Here is a 24,807-nt window from a genome sequence, read left to right as displayed (position 1 = left end):
CACTGTGTCAGCGAGAGCTATCTACAAATCCACCCAGGGGTGTGTTTGAGTGTCATAATAAAGTATATGTGTATGAATGCTTGAAGGACCTGTGATGAGGTCATAGCCATGTGACCCGCTGGGCGTGGCTACGGACCATATAAGGTAACCAGAGTAGGTCACGTGAGAGAGTGCATGGATCTGATTGAGCCATGTGGAAGGTCCCAGCAGGCCTATGTGGAGGAAGGTGTGCTACCTTCCTGAAGACCACGCGCTGAGGCTGCTGACCTGGGAAGGCCTATGTATATTGGCTGTATGTGAAGACGGATAAGCCTCCTGTGTTTGCTGAGGCTCCAGGACTGAGCCTGAAATCATGGACACTTATGTTTGCTTTCGCCTGAGCTAAAGGCTATTCCTTGTGTTATGTGCTTCTTTATGGGTTATGAAACAATAAACCCTGTGAACTTTTAAAAGGAACGTGCCTCCTGGTTGTCTCCCGTCACACCTAAGCGATTTGAATCCCTACACCCCACATAGCCTGCTATATACAGTATCAGCCCCATATAGCATCCCTATATACAGCATGAGCCCCACATAGCCTCCCTATATAAGCATACGCTACGCATAGCCTCCAATATACAGCTTTACAGCATGAGCCCCACATAGCTTCCTATAAACAGCATGAGCCCCATATAGCCTACCATTAAACATCATAAGCCCCACATAGCCTCCTATATGCAGCTTGAGCCACACCTATATACAGCATGAGCCCAACATAGCCTCCCATAAACAACAGGAGCCCCCCCACATAGCCTGATATATACAGTATGAGCCACATATAGCATCTGTCACGGGCTTACCGCAACAGAGCGGAGCCAGAAGACCGCAGCATCTGGTGGCTCCTACTCCGCCGCTGAAAAGAAGCACTTCTACAGTGTATTAAACGTGTTTATTTCTTTCAGCAGAACAGGGGTTAATCAGCCATGTTGGAAATTCCTGCATTCAGCTGTGCTCGGTTAGCCACTCCTTTCCCCTATAAAATCAGGGCTCAATTACCAAGTCCTTATCTGAGTTAGCTGCAAGACATAGGAGTGGGAGAAATTGGTTTTGTGAAGGAGTGCTGGAGGAATTTATTAGCGACTGTTGCCTGGTTTGTATGTTTGGTAATTCCTTATCCTTCATTGTATTTCTTTCTTCCCCCTCCTTACACACCCTGGTGAATACCTCTGCTATATGTGAGTGTATATTTTGTGTGTGTGGAGTTTTCAGTTTACCCTTGTATTTGTTACCCTGTCTGTCAGGTTGGTGTACTGCGATGCACAGTAGCGCCCACTATTCCATGGGTGGGGGAAGAGGACCGACAAAGGGCTAATCTAGGAGGTAGGACAAGGGCGGAGGCCCTAGTGTCTTCGCCATCTGAAGTATCCTGGGGAACAGGGCAAGCTAGGGCTCCCCTAGTGTTAGTGCCAGGAGAGGTCCCAGGTCACTCACCAGTCGAATCGTGACATTAACTCAGACAGCAATCAATTTTTCTGATCCGTAATGGATCCAAGGTCAGCTCTGACAGGGCAGTTGGAGCAGCTCAGTCTGGAGGTGGCGGAATTGCGCACAGTGGTTTCACAGAACCCTATTACATCTGGTGTGGGGGGTCTAGCTCTACAGGCAAACCGTTGTAGAACCCAAAGTTGATGTCAGGATCCTGTCAGCGCCGGCGTGCAGCCTCCACTGAGCAGGGACTCACCTGCACTGTAGGGGGGCCCGGGGAAAGGTGCAGCCGGAAAGTACAGATACACAGGACCTGTGGACGCTGAAGTTTAGCAAGCAGTCACAGGACCTACGGTCATGTAACTGAAAGGGGGCGGGGCTTAGCATCCTGCTTTCAGAGATGACAGGACACTATACAGAAATACTCAGAGTCAGGCAAAACGGAGGTCATACACAGAGATATCAGTAAAGTACCAGGGATGAGACAGAACGGATAGTCAGGGCCAAGCAGAAGTCAAAACCAAACAGACATAGAAGGTACCAAGCAGAATCCAAAGCAATATCCAGAGAACAGACCGAGTCGTACACAGAGAATCAAGCAACCAGAACACAGCACAAACACACTCAGGGGTCACCACATAATGCCAAGGGCGAAAGTATAGCTGACGGGGATGGGAGCGTCCTGAGGCTATAAGAAGCCTCTCCCTGAACTAGGGAGAGGCCACAATCACAGCACCAGGTGTGCAGGTAAGCCTGCACTGGGATCACAACCTTTAACCCCAGAAATGCCAGTCATCAGCACTGGTTCCAGACTTTAACCCCACGTGTGCGAGTCAAACCCACACTGAGATCATGACAGTTGATTTACCGGACAGGTTTGTGGTGTCCCGTGAGGCATGTAAACTTTTATTTCAGGTTGCTTCTGGTATCCTCAGGTACAGAGGAGCAATGGGTGGGGATTGTAATCTCTCTCCTCCAGGGGGACCCACAAGCATGGGATTTGTCTCTCCCGTCTGACTCACAGTCACTCCGGATAGTGGAGGGATTGTTTTAGGCTCTGGGTCTTGTGTGTGATGACCTCAATCACGTCTCCCTGGCCAAGTCCTCTCTATGCCAACTTCAGCATGGAGACCGCCTGGCAGAGGAGTATTGCTCTGAATTCTGGAGGTGGGCCACGGACACTAGGTGGAATGACCCTACCCTCCATAGACAGTTCTGTGAGGGCCTCTCAGTGAGAGTAAGAGATGCTTTAGCTCTCTGAGACTCCTGACTTCCTTGAAGCAGCCATGTCTCTTGTGATCCGAGTTGATCACTGTCTTTGCAGGAGAGATAGGGCGTCACCTCTGGTGATGGGAGGTCTGGGGTAGAGGAGGGTCAGTACTGAGCCTACTGTGGAACACATGCAGGTGGATGCGACATCTCATGCTGGCAAATTGTCTGTATTCCGGCGTAAGCGGGTGTATGTTTCTGTTGTGGTAAAAAGGGCCATTTTGTGAGCACACGTCCTTCCCAACTTCTATTTAACAACTGTCCATGATTCGTATCTGCTTCCCGTGATTGCATCACCTGGCCTTTCCTAACGATGATAGTGAAAAAGCCATAACCTTAACAGTCTAATGAAGGTCTGAAACCTTGGTCAAAGTTATCTGAGAACACAAATCTCCAAGGGTGCCCAAAATTTTGCATTGGCCCATTTTCCTTTTTGTAATTTTTAAAATATTAAAGATTAAACATTATATATATTGTTTTTTGCCTAAAATACATAGGAAATGTGTGATCTTTAACTTTAGGCCTTTTAGAGATCATTTCTCCTTCAACTTGCTTAACTGTTCACAACAACAGTAAATTTGACCAGGGGTGCTGAAAAGTTTACATACCATTGTGAGACTATGAGAGACAAATTAGGGCCAGAGCAAGGCTTATGTTGAGAACTCATTACCATTACCGCTGACTGCTGGTCAGTCAGAAGTTGCCTTCACAAGATGTCAGCGTGGTACTGAAGCAGTGTCGGAAACAGCTGAAGACAGCAGACGGTAAGTATAGTAGTAGGGGAAGAGAACTTAGATTAGTTGCACCACTCCTGTACTGAAATAGGAAAAAAACTGAATTGATGCTTTAAAGTGGGTTCACAATAGGTTTCTGCTCCTCATTCATGACCCAAAAAACAAGTTCAAGATAGAACCCCTGATGAAGCCATCGAGTAAGAGAAGTGTAAATTTCTGTAAGGATTTATGTCGATTCACTTGAACTTTTATATTCAATGAAATAAAATACTTTTAATAAAACTTCTTACTTGTAGACGCATCATAAATTGTAAAAATAACTCCTCCTCCAAGGCCCATGCTCTGTGGATTTATCACTGATGTACAAAGCAGAGCAGCAATAGCGCCATCCACAGCGGAGCCTCCTTGCTTCAGGATATCCCTGTAAGGAAAAAATAATTTACATGACTTCACAAATAGAACATATATTTCCTTAAATTTGTCTATATAATACATATTTTCTGAATGAAAAAATAACCTACAGAAAAATAGAAGTACTGAGCCCAAGTAAAATTTATAGTGTTTATTAGTATTAATTAACCCCTTCACCCCCAAGGGTGGTTTGCACGTTCATGACCGGGCCAATTTTTACAATTCTGACCACTGTACCTTTTTGAGGTCATAACTATGGAACGCTTCCATGGATCCCGGTGATTCTGACATTGTTTTCTCGTGACATATTGTACTTCATGTTAGTGGTAAAATTTCATTCAAATAACTTGCGTTTATTTGTGAGAAAAATGGAAATTTGGCAAAAATTTTGAAAATTTCGCAATTTTCCAACTTTGAATTTTTATGCCCTTAAATCACAGAGATACGGTACCCAAAAAATTTGATAACTAACATTGCCCACATGTTTACTTTACATCAGCACAATTTTGGAACCAAAATTTTTTTTTGTTAGGAAGTTATAAGGGTTAAAAGTTGACCAGCGATTTCTCATTTTTACAACACCATTTTATTTTTACGGACCACATCACATTTGAAGCCACTTTGAGGGGTTTATATGATAGAAAATACCCAAAAGTGACACCATTCTAAAAACTGCACCCCTTAAGGTGCTCAAAAACCACATTCAAGAAGTTTATTAACCCTTTAGGTGCGTCACAGGAATTTTTTTGAATATTTAAAAAAAAATGAACATCTAACTTTTTTCACAAAAAAAATATTTCAGGTTCAATTTTTTTTATTTTACCAAGGGTAACAGGAGAAATTGGACTGCAAAAGTTATTGTGCAATTTGTCATGAGTACGCTGATACCTGATATGTGGGGGGGAACGACTGTTTCGGGGCATGGCAGAGCTCAGAATGGAAGGAGCGCCGTTTGACTTTTTCAATGCAAAATTGTCTGGAATTCAGATCGGACGCCATGTCACGTTTGGAGAGTCCCTGATGTACCTAAACAGTGGAAACCCCCTACAAGTGACCCCATTTTGGAAACTAGACCCCCCAAGGAACTTATCTAGATATGTGGTGAGAACTTTGAACCCACAAGGGCTTTACAGAAGTTTATAACATAAAGCCGTACAATTAAAAAATCATATTTTTTCCACAAAAATGATCGTTTCACCCTCAATTCTTATTTTTCCAAGGGTAACAGGACCCTAAAAGTTATTGTGCAATTTGTCCTGAGTACACTGATACCCCACATGTGGGGGTAAACCACTATTTGGGCGCATGGCAGAGCTCGGAAGGGAAGCAGCGCCATCTGACGTTTTTGGCTGGAATTGAGATCGGACACCATGTCGCGATTGGAAAACCCCTGATATACCTAAACAGTGGAAACCCCCCACAAATGACACCATTTTGTAAACTAGACCCCCCAAGGAACTTATCTAGATGTGTGGTGAGCACTTTGAACCCCCCAGTGCTTCACAGAAGTTTATAACGCCCGGGCGTGAAAATAAAAAATTCGTATTTTTTCCACAAACATGATCTTTTAGTCACCATTTTTTTATTTTCCCAAGGGTACCAGGAGAAATTGGACCCCAAAAGTTGTCCAATTTGTCCTGAGTATGCTGATACCCCATATGTGGGAGAAAACTACTGTATGGGCACACGTCGGGGCTCGGAAGGGAAGTAGTGACGTTTTGGAATGCAGACTTTGATGGAATGGTCTGCGGGTGTCATGTTGCCTTTGGAGAGCCCCTAATGTACCTAAACAGTGGAAACCCCCCACAAATGACCCCATTTTGGAAACTAGACCCCCTAAGGAACTTATCTAGATGTGAGGTGAGCACTTTGAACCCCCAAGGGCTTCACAGAAGTTTATAATGCCCGGGCATGAAAATAAAAAAATCGTATTTTTTCCACAAACATGATCAATTAGTCCCCAATTTTTTTATTTTCCCAAGGGTAACAGGAGAAATTGAACCCCAAAAGTTGTTGTCCAATTTGTCCTGAGTACACTGACGCCCCATAAGTGGGAGAAAACTACTGTATGGACGCACGTCAGGGCTCGGAAGGGAAGTAGTGACGTTTTGGAATGCAGACTTTGATGGAATATTGTCATGTGCGTTTGGAGAGCCCCTGATGTACCTAAACTATTGAAACTCCATACAAGTGACCCCATTTTGGACACTAGACCCCCCACGGAACTTATCTAGATGTGTGGTGAGCACTTTGAACCCCCAAGTGCTTCACAGAAGTTTATAACGCTCGGACGTGAAAATAAAAAAATCATTTTTTTCCACAAAAATGATATTTTTGCCCCCAATTTTTTATTTTCCTAAGGGCAACAGGAGAAATTGGACCCCAAAAATTGTTTTGCAATTTGTCCTGAGTAGGCTGATACCCTACATGTGGGGGTAAAACACTGTTTGGGCGCATGTCAGAGCTTGGAAGGGAAGGAGCACCATTTGACTTTTTCAACTCAGAATTGGCTGGAATTGAAATCAGACGCCATGTTGCATTTGGAGAGCCCCTGATGTGCCCAAATAGTGGAAACCCCCAATTCTAACTCCAACCCGAACCCCAACACACCCCTAACCCTAACCCTAGCCCTAACCCTAGCCCTAACCCTAACCCTAACCCTACCCTAACCCTAACCCTAGCCCTAATGGAAAAATGGAAATAAATACATAAAAAACAATAAAAGTACACATATAGGTATCGCCGCATGCGTAATGACCCGCCCTATAAAACTGTCCCATTAGTTAACCCCTTTAGCGAACCCCTTAAAAAATAAAAATAAAAAACGAAGCAAAAAATAATGATTTATTATCATACCACCAAACAAAAAGTGTAATAACGCGCGATCAAAAAGACGCATATAAATATCCATGGTACCGCTGAAAACGTCATCTTGTCCCGCAAAAAACGAGCTGCCATGCAGCATCATCAGCGAAAAAATAAAAAAGTTATAGCTCGCAGAATAAAGCAATGCAAAAATAATTATTTTTTATATAAAATAGTTTTCATTGCATAAAACCACCAAAACATAAAGAAACGACATAAATGAGGAATCGCTGTAACCGTACTGACCCGAAGAATAAAACCGCTTTATCAATTTTACCGCACGCGGAACGGTGTAAACGCAGCCCCCAAAAGAAATTCATGAAACGCTGTTTTTGTTCATTCTGCGTCCCAAAAATCGGAAATAAAAAGCGATCAAAAAATGTCACGTGCCCGAAAATGGTACCAATAAAACATCAACTCGTCCCGCAAAAAATAAGACCTCACATGACTCGGTGGGTCAAAATATAGAAAAATTATAGCTCTCAATATGTGGTGATGCAAAAACTATTTTTACAATAAAAAGCGTCATTTAGCGTGCGACAGCTGCCAAACATAAAAACCGCCATAAATAGTAAATCAAACCCCCCGTTATCACCTCGTTAGTAAGGGAAAAATAATAAACTTAAAAGAAAATGTATTTATTTCCATTTTCCCATTAGGGTTAGGGCTAGGGTTAGGTCCAGGGCTAGGGTTAGGGTTAGGGCTAGGGCTAGGGTTAGGGCTATCGCTAGGGTTAGGGCTAGGGTTAGGGCTGAGATTAGGTTTAGGGGTGTGTTGGGGTTCAGGTTGGAGTTAGAATTGGGGGTTTCCACTGTTTGGGCACATCAGGGGCTCTCCAAAGGCAACATGGCGTCTGATCTCAATTCCAGCCAATTCTGAGTTGAAAAAAGTCAAATGGTGCTCCTTCCCTTCCAAGCTCTGCCATGCGCCCAAACAGTGTTTTACACCCACATATGGGGTATCAGCCTACTCAGGACAAATTGCAAAACAACTTTTGGGGTCCAATTTCTCCTGTTACCCTTAGGAAAATAAAAAAATTGGGGGCAAAAATATCATTTTTGTGGAAAAAAATGATTTTTTTATTTTCACGTCCGAGCGTTATAAACTTCCGTGAAGCACTTGGGGGTTCAAAGTGCTCACCACATATCTAGATAAGTTCCGTGGGGGGTCTAGTTTCCAAAATGGGGTCATTTGTGGGGGGTTTCTACTGTTTAGGTATATTAGGGGCTCTCCAAAGGCAACATGACACCCGCAGAACATTCCATCAAAGTCTGCATTCCAAAACGTCACTACTTCCCTTCCGAACCCCGACGTGTGTCCATACAGTAGTTTTCTCCCACATATGGGGCGTCAGCGTACTCAGGACAAATTGGACAACAACTTTTGGGGTTCAATTTCTCCTGTTACCCTTGGGAAAATAAAAAAATTGGGGACTAATTGATCATGTTTGTGGAAAAAATACGATTTTTTTATTTTCATGCCTGGGCATTATAAACTTCTGTGAAGCCCTTGGGGGTTCAAAGTGCTCACCTCACATCTAGATAAGTTCCTTAGGGGGTCTAGTTTCCAAAATGGGGTCATTTGTGGGGGGTTTCCACTGTTTTAGTACATCAGGGGTTTTCCAATCGCGACATGGTGTCCGATCTCAATTCCAGCCAAAAACGTCAAATGGCGCTGCTTCCCTTCCGACCTCTGCCATGCGCCCAAATAGTGGTTTACCCCCACATGTGGGGTATCAGCGTACTCAGGACAAATTGCACAATAACTTTTAGGGTCCTGTTACCCTTGGGAAAATAAAAATTGGGGTGAAAAGATCATTTTTGTGGAAAAAATATGATTTTTTAATTGTACCGCTGTATGTTATAAACTTCTGTGAAGCCCTTGTGGGTTAAAAGTTCTCACCACATATCTAGATAAGTTCCTTGGGGGGTCTAGTTTCCAAAATGGGGTCACTTGTAGGGGGTTTCCACTGTTTAGGTACATCAGGGACTCTCCAAACGTGACATGGCGTCCGATCTGAATTCCAGCCAATTTTGCATTGAAAAAGTCAAACGGCGCTCCTTCCATTCTGAGCTCTTCCATTCTGAGCTCTGCCATGCGCCGAAACAGTCATTCCCCCCCACAAATCAGGTATCAGCGTACTCAGGACAAATTGCACAATAACTTTTGCAGTCCAATTTCTCCTGTTACCCTTGGTAAAATAAAAAAAATTGAACCTGAAGTATTTTTTTTGTGAAAAAAAGTTAGATGTTCATTTTTTTTTAAATATTCAAAAAAATTCCTGTGACGCACCTAAAGGGTTAATAAACTTCTTGAATGTGGTTTTGAGCACCTTGAGGGGTGCAATTTTTAGAATGGTGTCACTTTTGGGTATTTTCTATCATATAGACCCCTCAAAGTGGCTTCAAATGTGATGTAGTCCGTAAAAATAAAATGGTGTTGCAAAAATGAGAAATCGCTGGTCAATTTTTAACCCTTATAACTTCCTAACAAAAAAAAAATTTTGGTTCCAAAATTGTGCTGATGTAAAGTAAACATGTGGGAAATGTTATTTATTAAGTTTTTTGTGTGCCATATCTCTGTGATTTAAGGGCATAAAAATTCAAAGTTGGAAAATTGCGAAATTTTCAAAATTTTCGCCAAATTTCCGTTTTTTTCACAAATAAACGCAAGTTATTTGAATTAAATTTTACCACTATCATGAAGTACAATATGTCACGAGAAAACAATGTCAGAATCACCGGGATCCATGGAAGCGTTCCAGAGTTATGACCTCATAAATGGACAGTGGTCAGAATTGTAAAAATTGGCCCGGTCATGAACGTGCAAACCACCCTTGGGGGTGAAGGGGTTAATAAGTAAAGTGCTGTGCGACAAATATTAAGAAAATATTTCATCATAATGGAAAAATATATACATTGTGGGAATAGATAGCTCAGCTGGGATCTTTGCTTTGGCACAAGCGAGTGGCTATGAAGTCACTTCAGCAGACTAGCAAGTTCCACATGAATATGGACACGGCATATTTATTGTGCACACTTGTTATTCAATGTTACACATGCCAAACATGAAATAAAACATCTAAGGCCGTCTGGCCACTAACTAACAATAGCAGGCTAACTACAAAATAAACCTATATAACAGCAAACAAGTCCATGTAATCTTTCTGTGTCAGCTCCCAGCTCAGCAGACGAGATAGACTGAGAGATCCCAGCTCCTCCAGATTATATCAGCTGGACCAGTCAGGAAACCAAAACCTGGATTGAATAAGTGGAGGGGGAATTACCAGTCCTTTCCATGCTGATCACTAAGGAAACCAGGACTGGATTGCAGTGAAATAAACTGGCTTCATCATCAGTACAGGGAGACATATGAAATGAAACGGGGAGAAATATACCTGTTTTCTAGTACCTCTCCCCTTGGCACCTCACACACCCCCCTCCTCTGTTCGAGCCCGTGGGGTCGGACACGACGAGTCACCAAGCAGTGCGTTCTAGGCAACGCATCTGCATTTCTGTGCGATGTGCCCGCCCTGTGCTCAACGGAAAATTTAAACCCTTGTAATGCTAAGAACCAGCGTGTCACCCGCACATTGCCTTCTTTTGCCCGGGACATCCATGTTAGGGGCGAATGGTCCGTCACTAGTCTAAACTGGCGACCTAGTAAATAATAGCGCAAGGTGCACAGGGCCCTTTTCACAGCCAGGGCTTCCCGCTCAACTACACTGTAGTTCTTTTCTGCTCTCGTGAGCTTTCTGCTTAGATAGGCCACTGGGTGTTCCTCGCCATTTACTTCTTGAGACAAAACCGCGCCGAGGCCCACCCCAGAGGGGTCCGTTTGGACAATAAACTCCCGTTTAAAGTCTGGTGCAACCAACACTGGTTGGTCACAGAGGACTGTTTTCAATCGCTGAAGGCCTCCTCTGCTTCTGCGTTCCACTTTATTGTGACAGATTTCGACCCCTTAGTAAGATCTGTGAGAGGAGCTGCGATGGTCGCAAATTGTTTGATGAACCGCCTATAATAACCAACGATCCCTAAAAAAGCTCCAACCTGTTTTTTTGGTTACCGGTCGTGGCCAATTTTGAATAGCGTCCACTTTATTGGCTTGAGGCTTCACTACGCCTCTCCCTATGCTATATCCCAGATAGCGAGCCTCTTCCAATCCCAACGTACATTTCTTGGGATTGGCAGTCAACCCAGCTGTTTTTAGGGAGTCTAAGACGGCTTGTACTTTTGACAAATGCGTGTCCCATTCATCGCTAAAGATAATGATGTCGTCCAAGTACGCGGATGCATACTGGCAATGGGGTTTTAGGACAATATCCATTAGACGTTGGAAGGTGGCTGCGGCACCATGCAACCCAAATGGCATATCTCGGTACTGGAATAATCCCTGGGGTGTAACAAAGGCAGTTTTCTCTTTGGCTGATTCCGTGAGGGGAATCTGCCAATAACCTTTTGTTAAGTCAATAGTGGATATGTACCTGGCCGAACCCAGTCTCTCTATCAGTTCATCGACTCTTGGCATCGGGTAGGCATCGAATTTCGATACTTCATTTGCTTTCCGAAAATCGTTACAAAATCGGATAGTCCCATCGGGTTTGGGCACCAGTACGATAGGGCTAGCCCAATCACTCCGGGACTCCTCAATGACCCCGAGCTCTAACATCTTCTTCACTTCCCGGGCAATGGCTTGTCTCCGAGCCTCCGGAATTCGATATGGTTTTAGCCGTACCCGCGCCTGTGGATCAGTAACAATGTCATGTTTAATTAGGTGAGTCCGGCCAGGACGTTCCGAGAAAATATCTGCGTTCCTCTGTATGAACTCCCTGGTCTCTCGTTTTTGGCTTTCGGATAGCGTGTCTGCAATACCCACTTCTGGCGGAGCTACCTGGGGGTCCTTTACCTTAGAAGGTGGTGCCCCTCGAGGCCCATCCTCAAGGGCAGCTCCTGCCACCAGACTCTCCCTGTCCCGCCAGGCCTTAAGCTAGTTTATGTGGTATATTTGTTCGGGCTTCCTCTTGTCTGGTTGGTGTATCTTATAATTTACTTCACCTATTCGTTCCAGCACTTCGTATGGTCCCTGCCATTTCGCAAGAAATTTATTCTCTACGGTAGGCACCAATACCAACACCCTGTCTCCGGGTTGAAAGACTCGTGTTTTTGCCGCTCGGTTGTATACCGTGCTTTGGGCATGTTGTGCGCGCTCTAAACACTCTTTAACTATTGGCATAACTGCTGCAATTCGGTCCTGCATAAGTGTTATGTGTTCAATTACACTGCGATAAGGAGTCACCTCTTGTTCCCAAGTCTCCTTGGCAATATCTAACAGGCCTCTAGGACACCGCCCATAAACCAACTCAAAAGGTGAAAAGCCTGTGGAGGATTGGGGTACCTCACATATAACGAACAGGAGGTATGGTAGTAGGGAATCCCAATCTCTCCCGTCCTTATCCACCACCCTTTTCAACATTCCCTTTAAGGTTTTGTTAAAGGGCTCCACCAAACCATCAGTCTGAGGGTGATATACTGAGGTACGCAAATGGGAGATTTTTAGTAGTTTACATAAATCCTTAAGTATACGAGACATAAAGGGGGTCCCTTGATCCGTAAGTATCTCTTTCAGAATGCCGGTGCGGGAAAACATATTAACCAGCTCCTCTGAAATTGATTTCGCATTGGCATTCCGCAAGGGCACTGCTTCGGGATAACGCGTGGCGTAATCCAATACTACCAAAATGTACTGATGACCCCTGGCAGATTTAACTAATGGACCGACTATATCCATTGCTATCCTCTCGAAGGGCACCTCTATTATTGGTAAGGGCACTAAGGGGCTTCTAAAATGTGACATAGGTGTGGTCAATTGACACGTAGGACATGACCGACAGTACTGGGTCACATCTCCCACTAGACCCGGCCAAAAGAAACGTTGCAGAATACGGTGTTTTGTCTTTTCTACCGCCAGGTGTCCTCCCAAGGGATGTTTATGTGCCAACTCCAAAACTACCTGGCGAAAGGACTTAGGTACCACTAGTTATTCTACCACCACCCCTCGCACCTTGTCTATGTGATACAACATATCCTGCTGCACCGCCACGTGTGGGAACTCGTTTTGAGCCCCTGGATACAATGGTCTTCCCTCAGAGACTTTTATGTTTTCCCACGCCCTTGCTAGAGTAGGATCCTGGTGCTGAGCGGTCCCGAACTTACCACGGGCCACCTCAAGATCAGGCATTTCTAAAACATCCTCTAGCTGGTCTGCCTCGCCTGCATACACAGCCAGAGGAGAGTCCGCAGATTCTAGTACTTCCTCTGAGATGGGTTCTCCGTCGTCTTGCTGCAATGGTTCAGGGGCTAGCTCCGGAGTATCGTCTTCAATTAGAGGATTCATGCCACTTTTGAAGTTCCACAAGTCCCAAAATAAGGGAAAGTCTCTCCCCAGGATTACACTGTGTCCCATAGACTTTACGACTGCCGCCTGATGTCTTTTGGTCCCTACTGGCGTGGCAAGAGTAACCCAGGCAGTGGGGTAGTTCTTAGTATCCCCATGGATGCAACTAATGCCCACGGTTAAGTTCGTTAGGGCGCTAGAGTCCACCAAACTGGCATGTACCAAAGTTACTTGACTGCCGGAATCCAAGACGGCATTCACACTATAACCGTCGACCTCGACGTGGCACACGTGTTGTTCATTTCCCGTGAGGGTCTCCGCCACACAGACTGACTGCACATATAAGGAAAGACGCCTCATAGCGTTACAGTCCATTGGCTCTGTAGTCATTGGGCAGTTAGCTGCTACATGGCCAAGCCCGCGACATCGCCAACATTGTATAGGCCCTTGTCTCCTCGATGCCAGATCCCAGACGAGGTCTGCTGGCTTGATGTGAGCCCGTACCACCTCCATAGTCCTTTGTAGGTCTGCTACCCTTCATTATGACGTTCTCTTCTTTTGAAGATGAAGTAGGTTTCGCAGGACTCTCCAGCGATTTCTTGGGGAGCCAGTGGGGTGCTAACGTCCCTTGGAGTAGGCTTTCAGAAGCATTTTAGCGTTCGACCATATTCACCCACTGGTCAGCGGTAGTTGGGTCACCCTGTCCAACCCACCTCTGGATCTTAGCGGGTAAGGACCGCAGGTACTTGTCTAGAACAACACGCTCCACCATCTGTGCGGACGTCAAAGCCTCTGGTTGCAGCCATTTTTTTACTAGATGGATGAGATCATGCATTTGTGAGCGGGCTGGCTGATGCTCCACAAAATTCCATAAATGCACCCTCTGTGCACGTACATACGTGTTTACTCCCAGCCTTGCCAGGATTTCACTTTTGAGCTTGATATAGTTCATAGCATCCGCTCCACTCAGATCATAATAGGCCTTTTGTGGATCTCCGCTCAGAAATGGAGCAACTACCTCAGCCCATCTGTCCAGTGGTAAGTGCTCACGTTCTGCAATACGTTCAAACACAGTGAGGTATGCTTCCACATCATCGTCTGCGGTCATTTTAAGCAAAGTCTTCTGTACGGCTTTCTGCACACTAGCAGCACTTTGTGCACGGTCTCCCTCATCTTGGGGTTGTCGAAGCAAGGCCTGTTTTATTGCCTCTAACTGCTCTTGCTGCATCTGGTGTAGCTGCTCAAGAGCCTTCTGGAAGCAAGTATTAGTCTGCTGTTGTTGCACATTTGCTTGCAATAACTGCTTCACTAGTTCCTCCATATTACTGGACTCTTGGCTCTTCAAAAGCGCTGAAGCTTTCAGCCAGGACATACACAGCGTTTTCTCTGCAGTCACAGTCCAGCAGCCACAAGTGCCCGCATTCGAAACACCATTTGTGGGGAATAGATAGCTCAGCTGGGATCTTTGCTTTGGCACAAGCGTGTGGCTATGAAGTCACTTCAGCAGACTAGCAAGTTCCACATGAATATGGACACGGCATATTTATTGTGCACACTTGTTATTCAATGTTACACATGCCAAACATGAAATAAAACATCTAAGGCCGTCTGGCCACTAACTAACAATAGCAGGCTAACTACAAAATAAACCTATATAACAGCAAACAAGCCCATGTAATCTTACTGTGTCAGCTCCCAGCTCAGCAGACGAGATAGACTGAGAGATCCCAGCTCCTCCTGATTATATCAGCTTGACCAGTCAGGAAACCAAAACCTGGATTGAATAAGTGGAGGGGGAACTACCAGTCCTTTCCATGCTGATCACTAAGGAAACCAGGACTGGATTACAGTGAAATAAACTGGCTTCATCATCAGTACAGGGAGACATATGAAATCAAACGGGGAGAAATATACCTGTTTTCTAGTACCTCTCCCCTTGGCACCTCACAACATATACCAGGTAAGAGAATAAAGTGTTGTGCTGAACTATCTAGCCATTAAATCATAGGCAAGTAAATAGACATGATACCAATGTAAGGTGCAAGGTTTAAGATGAGGTGGGAGAATGGGGTAGGAGGACTGGACAGGGTCAATGAAATGAACGAGTTTTCCAACAGATTCAGCAATACATGGGCAGTGCCAACAGGGAGAGGTGATGGAGCTGGGGAACAATCTGAAACAATCATTTTTTAGAATGAACGGACTGATTTCAGAGGCTCACAAAATTATGTGAGAAGACAGTTAACCTTAGTGACCACCAATATGTCTTTTTACTGACCTTTTGATATACAGTAAGAGACTAGCTTCCCTCCTATAGCTACAGCCACACTATCAGTATTTGTTCAGTATTTTTTCTCAGCATTTGTAAGCCAAAACCAGGTGAGGGACAATCAGCGGACACGGTATAATAGAAACAAGTGCACCAATTCTGCATGTTCGACCCACTTCGGGTTTTGGCTTACAAATACTGATGTGAAATACTGACTAAATACTGATAGTGTGGCCGTAGCCTATGGGTGACAATCCTGTAACTGTCGGCTGTCCACTATAGCTGACAACTTGCTGCGTCAGCCATGATTAGCGTTGACACCGACTATAATCTTTAAACCCCTTAAATGCTGTTGTCAACAGTGACTACAGCATCTAGATGGTTAACAGAGTGTGGGGCCTTCCACTTTAAGCACTTTGGCACCCTGAGAGCTTGATCATGTGGTCCTGATGTTTGCAATGGCAGTTCATGGCCAAATAACAGTCTTGCTATGTGCACACGTTGCAGATTTTTTTGAGGATCTGCAGCGTTTTTTCTGCGTGGAATTGCACAAAATCAGTAATGCATTGCCCAAGCAATGTTAATCAATGGGAATCCAGAACTGGTGTGCACATGCTGCGGAAAATTCCATCCTCATTTGCAGCGTTTTATTTTCCGCAGCATGTCAATTCTTTTTGCGGATTTGCAGCGTTTCTGCACCCATTGACTACCATTGAGTCAGTCAAATCCGCAGCAAAACCGCAGGTGTAAAAAGATTTGCAGATTTGTTGCGGAGTTTCGTGCCAGAAACGCTGCATAAAGGAAGTAGGAAGAGTGTGTGGGCGGAGAACATGTGTCTGGGTGGAGTGTCATGGTTTACTGAGTTCTCGGATTAGGTAGTTGCAGGGTTAACGCTGATGGCCTCTTTCTGGGTCCTGGGAGGCTTTTTATAGCCTCACTGTGAGACCATTCTATGTCGTTTATACTCTGACCCTTGGCTGAGTGTGTCTGACCCTGCTGTGCTTTGTGCCTGTGCTACTGTCTGTTTGTCTGGTTTTGATCTGGTTCCGTCCGCATTGTGATTCTTGCCTGCCATGTTTGTACCGTTTATTGCCCGCCCTGGTTAACTGATCTCTTGCTACCTTCTCACTATCCTTCTGACTGCCCCCATGTACTGCGCCACCCTCTCTGTGTTTGGACCTTGGCTTGTGTGACTACGTTATCTCTGCTTACACTTTAACATCCCTGGGACCTCCGCTCCTTCCTGCAGGTGCCCCCTGGAGCCGCAGCAACCTCGCGCTGTCTCCCCTTACAGCGGTGCTAGGCTGCGCCCACCTCCTCTGACTCTCCGTCACATGACCGCAGATCCTGTCTGCCTTCTCCTGCAAGGAACTATCTGCGTAAGCACTGCTAGTACCACTCGTGTTCGCTGCTCCCCAGTGCCACGTGCCTATCCCTGGCACCAGACGTCCTGGTCAGCCTCCTGCGCTGCCGCCGGTGAGTTCCCGTCAGGCAGCGGGTCCTGACACGGAGAATATGTATGAGCGGAGAAAATGTGCGTGTCTGTCTGCAGGTGTCCGTATGTGTAACCAGGCGGCGTCTGATGGGACTACTACTCCCATCCAGCTATGTCTGCTGTCACATATAACAGTGACAGCATGAGCCGATGATGGGACAGTAGTCCCATCATCCAGCGACTGTGTTCAATTGTAAAACATAGAAAAAAAACATTCATACTCACCAAACACCTTAAACCCCGACGCCCGCGTCTCCTGCAACAAAAATAAAATAATAAAGCAACATATATTTACCTTTCTGCCGTAGTCCATTTAATAACCAGGACCTAACTGCTCTACCCGGCCTCCTGACAGGAGGTAATCCTCACGCAGTGTATCACTGCGCCGCTGTGAGAGTGCACCTGAGTTCGTGCTGTCACTTGCGGCACCGCTGCGTGAGAAATTTCTCATGCAGAGGTGCTGTCAGAGTACAAACTCCAGTGGACTCTCAGTGATGCACTGCAGGAGCGATTATCTCCTGTCAGTGTATCACCGGAGGCCGGGTAGAGCAGTCACATCTCCCGATGTGACTGTTCTACACGTGAGATTGTCGTTTGACACTCGGTAAATGGACTACTAGGGAGTATTTATGTTGGTTTATTATTTTATTTTTGTTGCAGGAGATCGAGGGAGTCAGGGTTAAGCGTTGCAATAAGTATGGTAAATTAAGATTCAATAAAGGAGTCTGTGTAATTATTTCAATTAAAGGACTTTATTATGGCTGTCTTTATTTACCATATAACTATAGGATTAGTAATGGATAGATGACTTATTGATGCTTCTCCAATACTAATCCGTGGGCTTGATGTCACCTGACAATACAAAGATAACATCAACCCCACAAATATGAACCCCACTTGCCACCACTACAGAGCAAGTGGGAAGAGCAAGGCTAAGTGCCAGAATTGGCACATCTATATGATGTGCCATTTCTGAGGCGACTGCGAGGTGATTTTTTAGTCTGGGGGGTGCCAATATACATGGTCCCTTCCCAGGCTATTAATATCAGCCCACAGCTGTCTGCCTAGCCTTTGCTGGTTCGATTTTATAGTGGACCCCATGTCAATTTTTTTCTGGGGTTCCCCTGTAAACTAGCCAGTAAAGGCCAAGCAAACATCTGTGAGCTGATATTAATAGCCTGGGAACCTTTATGGCTATTGGCTCCTTCCCAGAATATTAACATCAGCCCTCAGTCGTCGGCTTTCCCTTTGATGGTTATGAAAATTACGTGGGAGCCCAAGCAATTTTAATTTTTTTTTTTTTTTTAAATAAGCAGATATTGCGTTTCACGCAAATTTCGTGTGTATATGTGTGTCTTTTATTTAAGTCTTCATGTACCATTTTATTAATGAGGGTATCTGGCTGACACATACAGTACATATATACAGCGTCGGACTGGCCCACCGGAGAACCGGAGGATTCTCCGGTGGGCCCTGGCATCTGGTGGGCCCTGGCACCTGCTGGCATACAGGGCCAGCAGTTGCCTAGGGCCCCTGCTGCTCCAGGGGCCCCCAGCCAGTGGTGTGTCGCACACCATGCAGCTGCTATGGGGGCCCCTGCCAGCGGAGCAGCAGCGGGTGTCAGGAGGCAGGAGCCCCTGTCCCCGCTGCTAAAGAGAAATGAATATTCACTGCGAAGCAGTGAATATCATTTCACAGTCTCCACCCCCAGAGGCCCCGCCCCCAGCCCAGTAAGCCGCTCTGCAGACTACAGCTGTAAATCAGGGCCGGCGCCGCCCTCAGTCCTCTCTGCTCCTGACTCACAGCCAGTGCGCGATGACGTCACTACATCGCGCACCCGCTGTGTGTCTGGCAGAGGGGGCAGCTCCTGACACTGAAGCCGGGATCAGCGTGGGCGCGAGGAGGAGAGGTGAGTATTGTGTTTTGTTTTGTTTTTATATCTCTCTTGCTCTCTCTATCTGTCTCTCTCTCTATCTATCTATCTCTATATCTCTATATATATCTCTCTCTATCTCTCTTTTATCTATCTTTCTATCTATTATCTATATCTATCTATTATCTATCTATCTATCTGTTTCTATATCTATCTCTATCTATCGCTCTATCTTTATATCTATCTTTCTATCTCTACATCTATCTCTATATCTATCTATCTCTATATCTTTCTATATATATATATCTCTATATCTATCTATTATGTCTATCTATCTATCTATCTCTATATCTATTATCTCTATATTTATTATCTAGCTACCATCTATATCTATCTATCTTTATCTATATATATATATCTCTATCTAATATCTATATCTATCTATCTCTATACCTATCTATCTATTTATCCGTTATCTATCTCTATATCTTTTCTCTGTATCTATCTATCTATCTATCTCTATATCTATATCTCTCGCTATCTATCGCTCTATCTCTATATCTATATCTATCTCTATATCTATCTCTATATCTATATATCTATCTCTATATCTATCTCTATATCTATATCTATTTCTCTCTATATCTATCTCTATAGCTATCTATCTATATATCTCTATCTATCTCTATATCTATCTCTCTGTATATCTATCTATCTTTCTATCTCTATATCTATATATCTATCTATCTTTCTCTATTTATCTCTATATCTTTTCTCTGTATCTATCTCTCTCTATATCTATATCTATCTATCTCTATATATATCTATTATCTCTATATCTATATCTAATTCTCTCTATATCTCTCTCTATATCCATCTATCTATTTATCTCTATCTCTATATCTATCTCTCTGTATATCTATCTATCTATCTTTCTATCTCTATATCTATCTATCTTTATCTATCTATTTATCTCTATCTATTATATATCTATCTATCGCTCTATCTCTATATCTATCTTTCTATCTCTACATCTATCTCTATATCTATCTTTCTATCTATCTCTATATCTATCTATATCTATATCTATCTATTATGTCTATCTATCTAGCTATCTCTATTATCTATATCTACCTATCTCTATATCTTTCTATCTTTATATCTATCTGTTATCTCTATATTTATTATCTATCTTTATCTATCTATCTCTATCTATTATCTATATCTATATCTATCTCTCTATCTATTTATCAATCTCTGTATCTATCTCTATATCTATCTCTCTCTCTATCTACCGCTCTCTCTGTCTCTATCTTTATATCTATATCTATCTATCTCTATATCTATCTATTATCTCTATATCTACCTATCTATCTCTATATCTATCTCTATATCTATATCTGTTTCTCTCTATATCTATCTCTATATCTCTCTCTCTATAGCTATCTATATATTATCTCTATATCTATCTATCTATATATTATCTCTATATCTATCTATCTATATATTATCTCTATATCTATCTCTATATCTCTCTCTCTATAGCTATCTATATATTATCTCTATATCTATCTATCTATATATTATCTCTATATCTATATCCATCTATTATCTCTATATCTATCTCTATATCTCTCTCTCTATAGCTATCTATATATTATCTCTATATCTATCTATCTATCTATATATTATCTCTATATCTATCTATCTATATATTATCTCTATATCTATCTATCTCTATATCTGTTATCTCTACATCCATATCTATCTCTATATCTATCTATCTCTATATCTATCTTTCTATCTAACACTATATCTCTATATCTATCTCTATATCTCATTATCTATCTCTATCTCTATCTCCATCTCTCTCTCTTTATCTATCTATCTATTGATCTATCCATCTATCTCTATATCTATCTCTATATCTATCTATTATATATCTATCTATTATCTCTATTATCTATATCTATCTATCCATCTATCTATCTAGCTATCTCTATCTATCTATCTTTCTAACTCTATATCTATCTATCTCTATACATATCTCTATATCTAGCTATTATCTCTATATCTATCTCTAAATCTATCTTTCTATATCTATTTGTCTCTATATCTATCTCTATATCTATCTATCTCTATATCTATTATCTCTATATCTATCTCTATATCTATTTTTATTTATATCCATCTATCTATATATATTTATCTCTATATCTATCTATATATGTCTATATTATTATTATTATATCTGTATATCTATCTATTATCTATCTCTATCTATATATCTATCTATCTCTATATCTTTCTATCTATAGCTATCTAGATCTATCTATCTATCTATATTTCTTTCTATATCTATCTTTATATCTATCTCTATCTCTATGAATCTTTCTATCTATCCATTATCTACTTTCTATCCATTATCTACTATCTATCTCTATATCTATCTATTTCTACATCTATCTTTCTATCTATATCTATCTAACTCTATATCTATATATCTATATAGCATTATACCCTATGAGGGGGGCAGTATTATACCCTATGAATAGGCAGCATTATACCCTATGAGGAGGCAGCATTATACCCTATGAGGAGGGCAGCATTATTCCCTATGAGGGGGTGCATTATACCCTATGAGGAGGGCAGCATTATACCCTATGAGGGGGCAGAATTATACCCTATGAGGGGGCAGCATTATACCCTATGAGGAGGCAGCATTATACCCTATGAGGGGGCAGCATTATTCCCTATGACGGGGTGCATTATACCCTATGAGGAGGGCAGCATTATACCCTATGGGGGGCAGCATTATACCCTATGAGGAGGCAGCATTATTCCCTATGAGGGGGGCAGCATTATTCCCTATGAGGGGGGCAGCATTATTCCCTATGAGGGGGGCAGTATTATACCCTATGAGGGGGGCAGTATTATACCCTATGAGGGGGGCAGTATTATACCCTATGAGGGGGCAGCATTATTCCCTATGAGGGGGGCAGTATTATTCCCTATGAGGGGGGCAGTATTATACCCTATGAGGGGGGCAGTATTATACCCTATGAGGGGGTGCATTATACCCTATGAGGGGGTGCATTATACCCTATGAGGGGGTGCATTATTCCCTATGAGGGGGGCAGTATTATACCCTATGAGGGGGGCAGTATTATATTCTATGAGATGGCTGCATTATATTCTATGAGATGGCTGCATTATACTATGTGAGGGGCTGCTTTATATTCTATGAGGGGGCTACCCCAACTCCTGCTACATAATTAAGACATGTACAACCTTATATTATACCCGGATATTAGCGTGTTTTACCGCATAATTGGTGGTCTGGTATTTAACTCTATGCAGCTACATAGTGGGCCCCAAGAATGATTTTCTCTGGTGGGCCCAAGGTGTTCCAGTCCGACGCTGCATATATATACATGTATATATATGTATATACACTGCTCAAAAAAATAAAGTGAACACTTAAACAACAGAATATAACTCCAAGTAAATCAAACTTCTGTTAAATCAAACTGTCCAGTTAGGAAGCAATACTGATTGACAATCAATTTCACATGCTGTTGTGAAAATGGAATAGACAACAGATGGAAATTATTGGCAATTATCAAGACACCCTCAATAAAGGAGTGGTTCTGCAGGTGGGGACCACAGACCACATCTCAGTACCAATGCTTTCTGGCTGATGTTTTGGTCACTTTTGAATGTTGTGTTGTGCTTTCACACTCGTGGTAGCATGAGACGGACTCTACAACCCACACAAGTGGCTCAGGTAGTGCATCTCATCCAGGATGGCACATCAATGCGAGCTGTGGCAAGAAGGTTTGCTGTGTCTGTCAGCGTAGTGTCCAGAGGCTGGAGGTGCTACCAGGCACTGGCGTAGCGTGGGGGGGGCGGGGGGGGCGGTCCGCCCCAGGCGGCATGTGTGTGGGGGCGGCGCGGCAGCAGCAATTCCACCCTGCAGTGCAGTGCAGCGGCGGGCAGGGAGCGATGCGATCACGGCAGCTCCGCTGCCTGCAAGAGTGAATAGCAGGAGCGGAGCGGCAATGGTCCGTCCTGCTTCCTGCCCGGAGGCCGCGCTTCCTGTTTCACACAGAGGAGCGCCGCTGAGTGACGTCATCATTCAGCGGCCGCTGCTGTGTGAGGGAGGAAGCGCGGGCGATGCTGCGGACAGGTGAGAGGAGAGAGGTGGTGTCTTGTGTGTATGTATGTATGTATGTCTGTGTGTGTGTGTGTCTGTGTGTATGATGGAGCAGGCAATGATGGGAGTGATGGTCTAGAAGGCAATGATGGGGTGATGGAGCAGACAATGATGGGGTGATGGAGCAGGCAATGATGGGGTGATGGAGCAGGCAATGATGGGGTGATGGAGCAGACAATGATGGGGTGATGGAGCAGGCAATGATGGGGTGATGGAGCTGGCAATGATGGGGTGATGGAGCAGGCAGTGATGGAGCAGGCAATGATGGGGGTGATGGAGCAGGCAATGATGGGGTGATGGAGCAGGCAATGATGGGGTGATGGAGCAGGCAATGAGGGGAGTGATGGAGCAGACAATGATGGGGTGATGGAGCAGGCAATTATGGGGTGATGGAGCAGACAATGATGGGGGTGATGGAGCAGGCAGTGATGGGGTGATGGAGCAGGCAATGAGGGGAGTGATGGGGGTGATGGAGCAGGCAATGATGGGGTGATGGAGCAGGCAATGATGGGGTGATGGAGCTGGCAATGATGGGGTGATGGAGCAGGCAGTGATGGAGCAGGCAATGATGGGGGTGATGGAGCAGGCAATGATGGGGTGATGGAGCAGGCAATGATGGGGTGATGGAGCAGGCAATGAGGGGAGTGATGGAGCAGACAATGATGGGGTGATGGAGCAGGCAATTATGGGGTGATGGAGCAGACAATGATGGGGGTGATGGAGCAGGCAGTGATGGGGTGATGGAGCAGGCAATGAGGGGAGTGATGGGGGTGATGGAGCAGGCAGTGATGGGGTGATGGAGCAGGCAATGATGGGGTGATGAAGCAGGCAATGAGGGGAGTGATGGGGGTGATGGAGCAGGCAATGATGGGGGTGATGGAGCAGGCAATGATGGGGTGATGGAGCAGGCAATGAGGGAAGTGATGGGGGTGATGGAGCAGGCAGTGATGGGGTGATGGAGAAGGCAGTGATAGGGTGATGGAGCAGGCAATGATGGGGGTGATGGAGCAGGCAATGATGGGGTGATGGAGCAGGCAATGAGGGGAGTGATGGGGGTGATGGAGCAGGCAATGATGGGGGTGATGGAGCAGACAATTATGGGAGTGATGGAGCAGGCAGTGATGGGGTGATGGAGCAGACAATGATGGGAGTGATGGGGTGATGAAGCAGGCAGTGATGGAGAAGGCAGTGATGGGGTGATGGAGCAGGCAATGATGGGGGTGATGAAGCAGGCAATGATGGGGTGATGGAGCAGACAATGATGGGAGTGATGGGGTGATGGAGCAGGCAATGATGGGAGTGATGGGGAGAAGGCACAGTGATGGGGTGATGGAGAAGGCAGTGATGGGGAGAAGACAATGATGGGGTGATGGTCGAGAGGGCAATGATGGGGTGGTGGGTGAGAATGCAATGATGGTGGTGGTGGAAAGGGCAATAAATGGGGGTGGTGGAGGAGGAGGAAATGATGGAGGTGGTGGAATGGGCAATGATGGGAGTGGTGGGGGAGAAAGCAAAGATAGTGGTGGAGAAGAAAATGATGGAGGTGGGGGAGAGGACAATAATGGGATGCGAGGGGAGGAGGACAATGAGGGGTGTGGGGGATTGGGATGGGAGGAAGGGGGACTTATAATGGCCTTAGGAACAGGGGGAGGTGGAGGAAGACATTATCGTTTATTATGTCTAACACAGTCCCTTAGTATATAGTGTACTCACTAATTCTGTATAACACCATCCTTAGTTACATAGTTTCCTCTTTTATTATGTATAACACCGCCCCTTATTACCTACCATCCTCTCTAGTTATATATGGTGCCG

The 24,807-nt window shown here is 44.4% G+C and overlaps 1 protein-coding gene across 1 annotated transcript in view; it reads right to left on the bottom strand.

Annotated features, from left to right (window-relative positions):
* GGT5 (gamma-glutamyltransferase 5) overlaps positions 1-24,807 on the bottom strand; it is a 312,974-nt gene that overhangs the window by 241,385 nt on the left and 46,782 nt on the right. Inside the window, exon 2 of the mRNA XM_073563774.1 lies at positions 3,758-3,888. Within this exon, the coding sequence (XP_073419875.1) occupies positions 3,758-3,888 (131 nt within the window). The remainder of the gene's footprint in view (positions 1-3,757; positions 3,889-24,807) is intronic.

Source organism: Dendrobates tinctorius, unplaced genomic scaffold, assembly GCF_039654945.1.
Source record: "Dendrobates tinctorius isolate UK_male_01 unplaced genomic scaffold, ASM3965494v1 ptg000397l, whole genome shotgun sequence".
Taxonomy (NCBI): Eukaryota; Metazoa; Chordata; class Amphibia; order Anura; family Dendrobatidae; genus Dendrobates; species Dendrobates tinctorius.
This window is presented reverse-complemented; position numbering and strand designations above follow the sequence as displayed.